The sequence below is a fragment of the Diplotaxodon limnothrissa genome, linkage group LG9, assembly GCF_057381915.1.
Source record: "Diplotaxodon limnothrissa isolate DT_005_m linkage group LG9, D_limnothrissa_male_GT1.1, whole genome shotgun sequence".
NCBI lineage: Eukaryota > Metazoa > Chordata > Actinopteri > Cichliformes > Cichlidae > Diplotaxodon > Diplotaxodon limnothrissa.
This window is the reverse complement of record NC_140604.1, coordinates 11758939-11772683: the sequence shown is the minus strand read 5'-3', so window position 1 is coordinate 11772683 and position 13745 is coordinate 11758939. Positions and strand designations below refer to the sequence as shown.

The window sequence follows — 13745 nt, the reverse complement described above, 5'->3', positions numbered from 1 at the left end:
GACAAAATACAGTTATGGTGACATCAGTAAGACGTTGGCTTCAAACACTTCTTTTTGATGGACTTTTGTAGCAGTGTGGGCTTAAAGGTGAGGAGAACAATGATAGAGACTCCTGTGAAAAAAAGAAAGACGGGGACAAACAGCAGAATGTACCAAAAGATCGACTCCCCGTCATCAAAGCACAAAAACGACTGTGGATTCTCCACTCTGTGTGTCCTTAGGAAGAGATCCTTGCATGTGATGGCTGACTGTTCGACCATGTGGATGGTGTTTGTTGCTTCAAATGTCCTGAACCATTCGGTCTGGCAACAGTTGAATTGATTTCCTGTGAGGAAAATAGTCTGCAGCTTTGGGGCTAATGCATTAGCCTGACCAGAGGGGATGGTAGAAAGTCTGTTGTCCCTCAGATCAAGCACTTTCAGGTTGAGGTTTTGAAGTGAATGGGGAAGATGTAGCAGAAAGTTCTTTGAAATGTTTAAAGACTTCAGACTCTGGAAATGGGAGAAGTCAATGTCTTGTATGTGAGTGTTCCCTAAACCTAGATGCTGTAATGTTGTGCTAAGACTTTGTATTGATTGATGGATGGTTACTCCGGGGTTATCGGATAGCTCCAAGTGCGTTAGCGACAACCCCGCAAATGCAGTGTTTGGAATTATTTTAAGGTTGCATCCCTTAAGGTAAAGCTGTCTCAGGGACATAACATTCTTCCAATTCATGCAAGTTGAATTAGTGTGCATACTGATCTCAGCTTCCTCAGAAAGGCAAATGTCAATGTTGTTGTAGCTGAGATCCACCGACCGGATGCTTTGCAGTGAGGAAAATAATCCCATGGGTACCCACTTAAGACCATTCAGGCTCAGGTTAAAGTATGTCAAATTGCCAAGAGTGGTCAGAGTAGCTTTATCAGCTGAGATCTGGCTTAGTTCATTGTTGCTAACATCCAGCTCATACAAGCTACGAGAGAACTGCTCAGATGTTAGATTTAAGGTTCTCAGGCAGTTTGTGTGCATTTGAAGTCTAGACAGGGTGGGCATTTTCTGGATGAATCCTTTAGGGAAATACTCCACAGAGTTCCCTATCAGATCTAAAGTCTCTAGAGAGGATATATCACCGTGAAGGTTTTCGTCCCACAACTGAGCGGTCACATTATTGATCTCCTTGTTAAAGTTGTAGAATTCCACAGTTTTTGTTGAGTTTGGGAACATATCGTTGTCTGCTAAGTGTTCGTAGAATTTAATGGCGTTGTGAGACAAGTAAAGGTACCTTAAATTACTCTGGTTGGGCAGGAAAGGAAAGAAAAGGAGTTTGTTGTCTGATAAATCGAGAGTCTCTAGCTGGAAAGTGTCGTTGAGGTCTTGCCTTGAGATGAACCACTCAATGAAGTTGTGGCTGACATTGAGGACTTCCAGCTGAATCATGTGGAAGTCAGTGAGACAGGGCAGATAGTTAAAGGCCAAGTTGAGTCGCTGTAGCTTTGGACTGCTGTCAAAAGCATTATCAATCTCAAAAATCAAATTCCTTTGTAGGTCAAGTTCTTTAAGCTGGTGCAGATCCCTGAATGAGGCCTCATCCACTCTCAACAAAAGATTCCCAGAAAGATTGAGGTACTCTAGTGACGTGAGATTTTGAAGAAGCAAGGCAGCCATTTCATCTGTAAGCTTATTCTCAGAAAGATCTAGCGCTATAAGACCTGATAGCTTTCTTAATGCAAGGCTGGTTTCTTCGTAGCTGTTATAAAGACTGTTGTTTGCTAGATTGAGGCTTTTTAAAAGTTTTGAGTCTTGAAAAGTGTTCAATTCTATTTTACTCAAATTGTTGCAAGCTAAGCTCAGGGCGGTTAGTGAAGGGTAACTGAGAAGAGAAGCATTCTGTAGTGTTTCAAAGAGGTTGTAGTTGAGCTGAAGCTCTTCGATGTTTTCTGGAAGTCCTTCAGGCACAGATGTGAGCTGACCATTATTGCAGCAAGCCGTTTGTTGTATCTGCAGAGGAGGTAAAAAAGCACATGATTTAACACTTGCATACTGGTTGCCACTTTGCAGTGTTTCGGCTTTTTAAAATTCTGGCGGAAGCTGGATTTCTTTCTTGCACAGCAGATACATTTTAAGATCGTCATGAATAATATCCATGTGCACTTAAAAAATTTTATTGTGGGAAGATTACCCTCTTAAATTACTTCTCGTGTGGTTATTTGTAAACTATGCTAGCATGCTAAACTAAGCTAATGAGCATTGCCTGCAGTACATTAGCGTCTTACTGTTAGTGGAAGCATTTTAGCCTTCCTGTGTTTTGGGATTTAACTGAAAGTACTCTTACCCACTGTACAGGCTCACAGAAAAACATGGTGGGCTGTAGTTTCTTATTCTGGTAGGTCATACCACAGCTTACCAAAACTTCATTATTTCCTTGACAGATCACTTTTCCATTAGCATTCTGAGTCACTGGACCACTCTAAAAATACTTTCTGGCGATACGGCTTTAAAAAAAAAAATTGAAGTTTTCAGTTTAAATAACTTATCATTTTTCCCCTCTAGGAGTTTTATTGGTTTTATTGCTTTAGATGTTTCATTTCTAGAATCATTCATATTTATATTAATTTATATGACTGATAAACACTCAACAAGAGAGATTTAATTTCTTTCTCATAATCGACATCCGCTTCCAAAACCCTGCATCAGATATTAATATTCACAAGTTTAGACTTTTTGTGGCTTATTGAAAAGTCATTAAATCATTAATACAGTGTAGGAATGTGCCAATCTGGATGGATTTTGATCTAACTAAAGTTATAAACCACATATACAGCGTGCTTTTAGAAGGTGGGTCCTATTAGGGACTGGATCTTTGGTAATAATACAGAACTTTCCATATTTCAGTATCATTACTTGATGCTTTTCTTGTTTACACATTTATGTTTGAGTGCCTTAGGAATAACTTTTTTTTTTTTAGAAATTTTAGCTTTGTAGTGTCTTACCGAAGTCACTTTTTAGTTTTAACTAAGCCAAACATGAAATCGTTTGGCCTTTTCCATGTGATACATTGTGAAATTTCCTCAATATTCCTGAAACTTGCTCGGGAAAAGCTAAATGAAAGAAGAGCGTCTTACCAACTGACATCGACGGTGCTGCGGATGACTCGAGACTGGCGTCAGCGTTCTCCACATGTGCAACAAGCAGAGAAGGATGGGTGTGAGCCTGTGGACTGGCATTTTCTCATCCTTACTGTTGAGAACACAGAAGAAGAAGAAACGCGTGAGCCTGTTTGTGTCACATACTTTTAGATTTTTTCCCCTTTGCTGAAGTGAGCAGGAGCTGGTTGTTCGATATAGGCCTGACAATGAGCTGTGATCTTCCTCTGTTTTAAACTATAGTTATTACTATTTGTATATGGTGAAAAACCTTGTATGAAAAAAATGTGTCTTTATAAACTTTGTCTTAAAATGAATATTTGTGTCTGAAAATGGACGAAAGCAGCTTGACATTAAAATGCTGAAGCAGACAGAAGGTCAGAGAGCAGACGGGGAGTTTACAAATTCAACTTTAATAGCCGAGATTCATTTTCACAATTATTTGAAAAGCTTTGATAGTGTAAAAGTCTATAAGACTATATTTGACTGTCTCAGGTGAGAGTGGAGCTCATCATTTTTTACAATCTACTCATATCTAAATGAAAATTTCTGTAAATAGTAAGTACAGTAATATAATCCTTACAGAGTTTACGTCAACGTCATGTACTCGGTTTCATTTTTATTATATGTGAATAACTCAGATTTTTAATTTTTGACTTACAGCCTGTCTCCAGATGTTGGAAGTGATGGCGTATTTTATCCTGAAAACATCTGCTGTGTACATTTTGCAAAAATTTCCCAGATTTCAAATCAGACCACTGCGTGACTCACTGCATGATGAGGCCGTGCGTTTCTTTTTGGCTTGCATGTGTTGTTGGCCTATCCATTATAACGCAAGCATGGCTTCTAAAGAACACAAAGGTTTTCTTGAACATTTTTTATGTTTCTTTATTCGTCTAACCGATTTATTACCATTTTTATTTTGCATCTGCGTAGCTCACATTGAGTAACTGTGCCACCGCTTTCATTATGATTTCTAAACTATGTTCCTGGGGAAGAAGTTAAGCTCATGGAAGAACATATATTTGCAGAATCTTGCTTTCTCTATCTGATGCAGCCTATTTTTTTTTTATTAATAAGACCGTGCACTGTGTTAAAAAGACACGCACACTTACTTTGCGCTTGCATTTATGCGCACTATATGTTTACATTCATCAGGCAACATCTAAATGACTCAAACATGGTCTGAAAGCTGTTATGCTGCGCTCACATTCGTTTGTCAAAGCGGTGCGCTGGTGTATGCACACATAACACTCAGAAAATGGAGCGTATTCAGAAACAGATGATCGTTAAAGTATCTTGCTCAAATGCACCGACTGCAAAATGACCTTAAATTAGGAATTTCTCATTTAGGCGATGCGCTTTGCTTCATGCAGCAGAACACCGTGCAGTACAGAGTTCATTTACTTACACTGGTGGTTAGGTGTGGATTTGCCAAGCCACTGACGGTTGCTCCCCTGACCATATCGCTGGTTGATTCGCTGTTGCAGAGTGCGTTCACATGTGTGTCAAGTTCAGCTGCTCTCCCCTGCACTGACTGAAGCACAGATGCCCCTTCTTTACTATTCACGGAAGTAGGCAGGCAACGGAAACCGAGTCACATGGACAAGCTGCAATCAGGCAGGTTCTCAAGCTCGGGGCCACAGGAAGGCGAGTGCAGGCTCAACAGCTCTTAACCACCACTGCGCAAGTGTTTTCTTTCTCTTCTTTTTTTTTTCTTTTTCTGCTTCACAGCTTCACAGCAGAATAGCGTTATTATTCAGACAACTGATACTGGTAGCACAACTGCTACCACAAAAACCCAATGAGAACACACCCTTCACACCCTCTGCTCGTGCTGATCAGCCAAGCTCTCAAGAGGAAACCACTCAATGCACACACCCTTCCTGCCTTATTTTCGGCCTGTCACTGCAACAGACAAAACACACACACACACACACATATATATGTATATGTAAATATATGTGTATATATATATCTACACACACACATAAACGGACATTTAGCGCTCTTTATAAAAACATACCTTCAACAGTTACAGGGATTCTGAGTCAGATAAGGCACAAGGGCTCAGAGCATAACTGCAGAAACTAAGCAATCTACTCTGTTTGGCTTTACTGATTTTATTTTCATTCTCCAGCTAATAAATGTACTAAGGTCGCTTTCAACATTTGTGAAACTCCAGCTGTTAGCTTGTATCTTATTTGTAATGATGAGTGGGTGCAAGAATGGGGAATTAGGAATCAGGAAGTGATGGTGCCTTCTGTGGAGAGTTGATTGGTCAGGCATTCCTTCCTGTTTTCACACAGGACGTCTCACTTCTGACTCTGTTGCAAGGTTGGGTGGCAACAAGATTTTCTGATCCATATGAGTATGTGTGGGTGCTGACTTTGTTGTTTGTTTGACACTCGTAAAATCGAATAAGGTGGCTGCTTATGAACTACGAGAAGCTCCCACAGGGCACCTTTAAAAGTTACATGTGATACATAAAAAAAGAGATTTAAGACTTGTTGTTCTTACTACAGAAACGCCTTTGCAGTTGAGATGAAATCTATTATACATTCACTGGCCATTTCATTAGGTACAGCTTGCTAGTGCTGCGTTGGTGCCTGCAGTGCAGCGTTAATTCTTCATCACACTGTTGCTGCACATCCATGATGTGAATCCCAAAGGTGCTTGGTTGAACTGAGATCTGGTGACTGTGGAAGTCATTTGAGTACATTGTACTCACTGTTATGTTCAAGAAAGCAGTTTGAGATGATTTGACCTTTGTGACGTGGTCACAAAGGTCACATGGTCAGCAGCAATATTCAAAAAGGCTGTGACAGTCAAACCATGCTCAACTGACAGTAAGGGGCCCAAGTTGTCTGATTTTGGGGAACCCGTGTGAATTGTAGCCTCAGTTTTCTGTTCTTAGCTGTGAGGAGTGACACCCAGTGTGGTCTTCTGCTGCTGTAACCTATTTGCTTCAAGGTTAAAGGTGCTGTGCGTTCAGAGATGCTCTTCTGCATACCTTGGTTGTAACAACACCTTCCTATCGGCTTGAAGCAGTGTAGCATCTCTGCAAACTCTATAAACCCTAGAGATTGTTGTGTGGGAAAATCCCAGTTGATAATCAGCCACCAACAACCATACCGGCTTCAAAGTCACTAAAACAGCCTTTGTTCTCCATGGCGATGCTCAGTTGAACTGAGTTGAGCTCAGTGAACTTCGGCAGCTCGTCTTGACCGTGTCCGAATCCCTGCGTGCACCGAGTTGCTGCTGCAATTGACTAATAAGATATCTGCACAGGTGTACCTAATGAAATGGCATGTGTGTTCACCTGTTACCGACGTGACCTACAGTGGCTTTAGGTGCATCTTTACATGTGGCCTTGCTCACGTTCAGTTGTAGCAGCGTGCAGTGTGAGGCAGTGTGTGTCAGTCTAAGCACACTGGGTGAGAGCAGCTCCTGCACTACACTCACACAGTGTTGTGAACACGTGCAGTGCAGTGTGTGAGCACTGGTTTTTTTGTCTGTTTCAGCAGCTGAAGCCATTTTAAGACATGGCACACTACTGATATTTGCATTCTATTTTTGAGAGCTGCGAAAGGGTTCTAGCAGCGGTGGTGTAAAAAAAAAGTCCCACGAGTGTGTGTGTGGGTGTGAGTGTGTGTGTGTGTGTGTGGGGCAGGGTAGAGGGGGGATGTGGGCAGTTGCTATTTGACGAAACAAACGGGATGGAGACTTAAATGTAAACACTAGAACACTTTCTTAGTTTTTGAGAAAGTTTTTGTTTCTTTTGTTTCTTTGCTTAATTTCTTTAGATATTAAAAACAGCTTCTATAAATATTCACACAATTCCCGTCTTCCTGTTAACGCCTTCAGAGCATACGGCGCATACATCAGCGCACCTCAGTCTTCTGTTTAAGGCTGTAGGTTGTGAGAACAGATACAAGCAGCAACAACAGTTGACGTTACACTAATGTGGGAAACCTGTATCCTCTCGAGAGGCTTTGCTCCACATCATCAGGCTTTCTCTGTGGTGGGACGATATTTGCATTGCATGCAAAAAACCGTCACTGCCCTCTTGTGGAAACATCTCGAGGATCAGCGGCGTTTTCGTGGGCCCTTAAATCTCGGCTCTGTCGAGGTCTCCCACCAGTCAAACATTGCATCGGAGGGATTTAGAAACCTTTGAGAAGGTGTAGATGTTACTCATATTGCTAAGTCATACGTGTAAATGCAACTTTCCTTAAACCAAGGGAAACATAGATTTACATCAAAGTGAGGCACTGGCATCCACCAGGATTTAATTTCTATTGTTGAACTGATTTTAAAGGTTTTCATTCTCACAAAATCATTCCCACTTTAATTTAGTTCAGAAGTCCAACTTTTATTTTGACATTTAAGTTCATTCAAATGTTTATGTTTTTTCACATCTAGTTTCAGTTTGTAGTTTAGTTTTAGTTAACGATGATAACCTTGACTTTTAAGTTTTGGAGATGTTTTAAAGGAAATATTTGACAAATGGAAAGGTGTAGTACAGACACGTCTATGCATTCATTTTAGTGACTGAAATTCCAGTATTTCATTATTATGTTAATGGCTGTACAGTCAATAAGCAGCAACTAAATAAAGATTTAAAAATGAATTAAAAATAAATTATATATAGTCAGTATCCTTTTTCAGATTCCCTATTAGATCGTTATGTGTGGACAAAACCAAGGTTAAGCAGTTATACAGCAGGTTTGATGGTGAACGGGAGGATAGCAGCCCTGGATACAGACAGTGAGACATGCAAAGTAAAAGTATCAAGGATGGAGAAAGTGACTTTGATAGACAGTCCGGCAAACAGACATTCAAGGACAGAACAGAAAGTGGGGAGTATTAGCAGGTACTCTAACAGGCAAGCTGTAAACTGGAGCCACAAATTGGCAGACGCGAAGCAGCCAATCTCTTTGCCTTGGCATTACATAGACAGTCAATCATTCAATGAATTCTCTCCTTCACTGCTGAGACGCTGTCCAGCACTGAGAGGCTTTTTCCCTGAGTCAAGCTGAGCTGATTTTAGAGCATTTCAAAACAATTTCTGTTGGCACTTTTTGAGATGTAAAATGTATCTTTTATTGCAGAGTTGCCTTTAAATAAATACTGACAGAGAGCAGGAAGGCAGAACTCGACATCGCTGTCATGTCAGGTATGTTAGCGATGTGAAAACAGCATTTCACACCTTTACATTTACAAAAAAGAGAAAAGTCAAGCTTGAAAGGTTTTGTTTTGGATGAAACTCTCAGAGGAGGTTAGCTGAGGTTATGAGCAGTGCATTGTGGTCTTTAAAGATATTTCACTAGCCGGGCCCATGTCCTCATTTTAGTTTTGATGGCGTTTTAGTAGATATTAGGTGAATGCTTGGACATGAATTGAGCTGCGGTTTGGGGAAGGCCTCGAAGGGGACTGGCGACGGCTCCCGGGCCTGGCAGATCCCCGTGTACTAAATAGGAATGAAGAAGTTATAGAATTGAGAACAAGGAGGGAGGGTGGGGCACGTAAACGAGAATGAACAGTTTGCAGAACTGGGGGGAACTTATATAGATGACAACCGGAAAGAGCGTGTTTGGAGGCGTGGTCCCGCTCCTGAAATTCCGATACATAATCTCCAAATCCCAACTTTCCCTTGGATATGTTGCTGTTTGTCTGAGGCCTTTTGCATGTTGAAATTTGAAATGTGCATGTTGTTCACTCACTAGCTAGACAGACAAGACCAAAGTGGTGCCTCAAAGTAAATCAACATGTTTAAGACATTACTCACACACTTCTCTTGAGATCCCACCACAGCATTTCAATCAAGTTGAGGTCTGGACTTTTTATTCTTTTGCTGCCATTCTGGAGTAGATTTGCTGCTGTGCTATAAAACATTGTGTTTTTGTCTCATCTTGTTTCATGTTTGACTCTAGAACACTTTGACCCCTCGAGGTGTTCATGGTTGACACAATGACAGCAATGTGCTCAGGTCCTGTGGGTGCAAAACAAACCCAAATCTTCACTCCTCCACCGCCGTGCTTGACAGTTGGTGTGAGGTGTTTGTGCAGATATGCTGCGTTTGGTTTTCTCCAAATGTGCTGCTGTGGATTAGAGGCAAACCATCTCCACGTTGGTCTTGTCTGTCCAAAGGACATTGTTCCACGGGTCTTGTGGTTTGTTCAGATGCAACGTTGGAAGCCATGCTGCTATGTTCTTTTCAGAGAAGAGGCTATTTCCTGGCAAGCCTTCCAAAAAGCCATACATGTTCAGTCTTTTTCTAATTGTACTGTCATGAACTTTAACAGTTAACATGCAAGCTGAGTCCTGTAAAGTCTGAAATCTAACTCTTATGTTTTTTTGCAGTTTCACTGCACATTGCACGGTCTGCTCTTTAGGTGAACTGGCTGACAGGTCAACTCCTGGGAAGATTGGACTACACCTAAATAGTCCAGACATGCAAACCACTAAAACTTCTGTTTTTATAGAGCTGCTCATACGTACTGATCACTGATGATCAGCTAAAAGAGTGCATTTGATTAGCGTCACCTAGCTAATACTTACCTCCCCGATTCCTGTAGAAGCAGTTAGGATAGTCCTAGTTTTTCACAGGAATGGATATAGCCATGTGGAGTTTTGTGTCCCCACATGATTTTATGTTTTGTTTTTCTTATTTTGCTAATAATTTATTGCATAACTAAGTCATTAATCCTGGTAAAATGTTTTGTATTTATAATGGTTGATCTTGTATACTGGATATTGTCTTTGCAGCTTGTACCACATACTAATCAATAATACAGTTGTTATGGTAATTACCTGGCTCTTGTTAAAAAAACAGAAGAAGAGCCAAGTTTTTAGATTTGCAACAACACTTTGTGAAATAGTCCAATGGTAATAAAGCAATCAAACTAAATAATTCAAATGTATTGTTGTTTATTGTTAGCAGCTGAGTCTTTCGTATAAAAATCCAAGAAATCTGACAAAAGGATTTCCAGAGCGAACCAGCAGATTTTATTTAAACAGTTACTTTAGCACATTTAATGAAGCCTTGGAAAATTTTACTTTCATCAAAGTATATAGCCCAGCATCACAGTATATTATCATTTCAGTAGCAAAACTGCTCAGGTTTAATGTCTGTGATGCAAAGTAACTGGAACAGGGCACGTGCCAAGTTACTGTGGATGATTGATCTATTTTGTTTTTTTGACGAGTCGCTAGATAGAAACTCAAGTTTGGGTTCATATCTCCATGTGTGGTTGGTTAAAAACAACTTAATAGTACATGAAAGGTTTCCCTTTTCCCATGTTTTGATACCAGGCTTATCTTCTAAACCATGAATGAAAATCCACTTTTTCTTCAAGCAATATTAGTATAGCTTCTTTAAATATATAAGTTATTGTTCTAAAAAGCTGATTCTAAGAGAAATGTTTGTTTTTTAATGGAATAGCCTAGATATGCTAGTCTGTGCATCATAATCATACAGTTCATGGCTGAGCTTGGCAGCATGAGCAAGATCCTCTTGTCCAAGTTCCCTTAAAAAAAAAAAAAAAAAAAAAAAGGCCAACAATTATACAGCGCTTTGAGTACTCCGGGAGAGTAGAAAAGCGCTATATAAGAATCAGTCCATTTACCATTACCAGTTGATCAATAGCTGACAGTGTGGTGATGGTCGATCTTTCAGACCACCTGCATTCTCTTCACTTATGCAAACAAACATCAAACCGTCTTTACTGTAGGAGTGGCACCATGTAGACTTTATTTTCAGGCTTTAAAATCACACAGTATCTATAGTACCATAGATAAAACCAGGAAATAAATAAATTGTAATACTACAGTAGCACATTAAAAAGACACATTTCATGTTACAGGTTTAGTTTCCACCGTTACTGAGTAAGTACTTGAAAGGGGGAGATGTTTCAGTGCATACGCAGCACAACAGTGCGCATGCATGGACTGCCACACACGTGCCATGGACGTGGCCCATGTGTCCTTGAGGTTTACCTACGCCAGAATGTTACAATACATCTCACATGTTTCATTTCACTGTAATGCAGTCATTCCACAATGCGTTTGTCCATTAACTCACATGTTAACGACTGTGTCACATGTTAAAAATGTTGCGTTAAAGCATTCGCCACTTGGTTTAGAGTAGCTTAGGCCTCCTTCAAGCAGACAAAATCTCAAGTAAATCTTCAGCACGAGTCCAAAATGCGTGACATTAAATTAAGTTTCCCCTGTAAGGTGAATAATAGAGTTCAGCAGCTAAACTGTAAAAGTGGACTTCTCCACGTAGATACACAAACAGTCCCTGCACATTCCTTTCCCCCTGTTGTTTGTCCAGTTTGGGAAAAAAAAAAACCTTCGCTTTTTTTTGGTGAGTCGAAGTAGATTGCAGATTGTTCTCTGTGTGCTTATGGAAATAAGGTTACTGTGTTTGGAAGAAATGTGACCACTTACCCTCCAAACCTTAAAACACTACAATAGGGAGGGAATCAGCAGTCTGTCTGCACTTGACAGGAACATGTATGATTTCAGGGTGGCACAGGCTGATCTGCATCTAGCCGTCCAGAGGTTTTCCCAGGTACACCATGGTGACTTCAGTGTTGCCGTATACTGCAGACACAGCAGGGAACAGGCAGGTTTTGGGCAGTCCACGGAAAGCCACTCCGAGAAACTCAAAACCTCTCTCAAAGGCTAACGTCTTGTCATCCATGTCTAGAATCACTCGTATTCTCTCCCCGATCTGTGGACAGGCACGGTCACATCAGGAGTTATAATCATGTTTTCACTTGTACTCTTTACACAATTTCCTTTTAAAACGTCATTTCAAATCTCGACTCCTACCTGATATTTAGGTGCATTGTTACACTGGGGGAAATTCCCGTTGACTTCTCCGTTGTGAAGCAGGTTATTGTCGACCAGGTTCCAGCCCCAGCTCTGGTCATCGCTGCCCAAGAGGGCTACGTAGCCCTGGCACTGCATCTGCGCCCGCTTCGTAGCGATACCTATCACTGCCACGGTGCCCAGGGGGCCCTCCCACCAGATTTCCCAGGCATGTCGCCCTTCCGAAAAGCCGATTTTGCCCCGCGCGCCGTCTGTGCTCTGGGCAATAGGGTTGCGGTGCAGAGTGAAGCCGTTCTTCTTCACGTAAACGTTGCGGGAGCAGTCGTGGGAGCTCAAAGCATGCTGAAAGGCCTTGAGCTGCACAGGAAGACAGTTACAGTTAACAAAATCACAGACACTTGCTGGGAAATCTAAATATTTGTAAGGGGAAAAAAGTTCTGTGAAGCATGCATACAGAAGAAGAGACATGCTACTCCACTTTCCATCTCGCAGGACGCTCATTGCACCATTCAGAGGTGCAGAGCTCAAATATTTTTCATAAGAATGTAGGTCGTGTTTCTAAAAACACTTTGGAACAAATGAATGAGCGTCCTTAGATTGACATTGGACACAGACAAGTTGTTCTCATTCAAACCTTACTTTCATGCCATCAACACTCCTATAAACAGTCTCCATACACAGACTGCTTAGAACAGGTTTTGTTCTATTATGCAACTATAGACTGGAGAGTCAATTCAATATGGACTCCAGTGATAAGCCCAATGGCAACAAAACATCTGCTCTACACCTGCTCAGTGTGATCACCAACTGAAAGACAATAATACAACAAGCAGGATTCAGTTTTATGCCCGTTTATGTCTTATATTTCATTGAATACGTTAAAAAGCACTAGATTACGCTGACATTCAGTAATGTTTATGGCTACATTGTCCCTTTGTGTAAAGGCATAATCAAACAGGTAACCCCAGGATAGAGGGATGTGTACTGGTAAACCTACTTTGCCCTTGTAGGTGGGCAGGTTACAAAGGATGTCAGACCGCAGAGCCTCGTCGCTCAGAGTCCGGCTGCAGAGGCTGCGCCACACCTCGCTGTTTTCATCCGCCAGGATATTGTTCCAGTGCCAGCAGACCAGCGAACACCGCATCAGGTCAGTCAGCTCCAGGTAGGAGAAAACATGCTCCAAAACCCTCGCTGGTAGCCTCCCCGCCACCCCTGCGCCTCCTCCGGCTGCAGCCGCATATGGAGAGCCGGTGGAGCTGCAACTGGCTGCCGCTGCTGCGCCCAAGCAGGAGGAGCCTCCTCCCCCACCCGCCGCTCCAGACATTATGCTCCTGCTCTTCACCGACGACGCCAGCTGAGCGAGTAGTTTCACCGTACACCGCAAGACGGTTCCTAATATGAGCTCGGCAGCAACATTTTTAACCTGTGAAAAACCCACACGTAGCTCGCGCTAAAACCACAACAGTATACGGACCCGACTCTTCCCACTTCAATGGCTGAATGGAAACGATGCGTCAAGGTCCTCAAAGGGCACGAAGCACTAATTGTCCCGTTGTCACAGAAACGCGAAAATTATTTCGGAAGAAACAGTGGTCAGTTTAAGAAGTAAGCAAAGTCTCCCGAGTCCGGAGACGACGAGATATTAGATAAAGCAACAGTCACGCTCGAGTCAAATAAATTTTACCGCCTGCAAGGACCGCAGAGCCGACATAATGAGTTCAAGGAGGGTTGCTACACAGTACTGTTGCAGTGTTGCGATACTGGACGTTACACCGCT

The 13745-nt window shown here is 41.7% G+C and overlaps 2 protein-coding genes across 2 annotated transcripts; both read right to left on the bottom strand.

Annotated features, from left to right (window-relative positions):
• Positions 1-4641, bottom strand: nrros (negative regulator of reactive oxygen species). Its single transcript, XM_085361948.1, has 3 exons — positions 4536-4641; positions 3104-3218; positions 1-1979 (listed from the first exon to the last, which is right to left on the bottom strand). Exons 2-3 carry the CDS (start codon positions 3203-3205, stop codon positions 24-26), a joined length of 2058 nt encoding a protein of 685 aa, XP_085218074.1. The 5' UTR covers positions 3206-3218; positions 4536-4641; the 3' UTR covers positions 1-23.
• A 7028-nt stretch (positions 4642-11669) lies between these two features.
• On the bottom strand, positions 11670-13292 carry fbxo45 (F-box protein 45). Its single transcript, XM_085361947.1, has 3 exons — positions 12966-13292; positions 11969-12325; positions 11670-11867 (listed from the first exon to the last, which is right to left on the bottom strand). Exons 1-3 carry the CDS (start codon positions 13290-13292, stop codon positions 11682-11684), a joined length of 870 nt encoding a protein of 289 aa, XP_085218073.1. The 3' UTR covers positions 11670-11681.
• Positions 13293-13745: the final 453 nt, after the last annotated feature.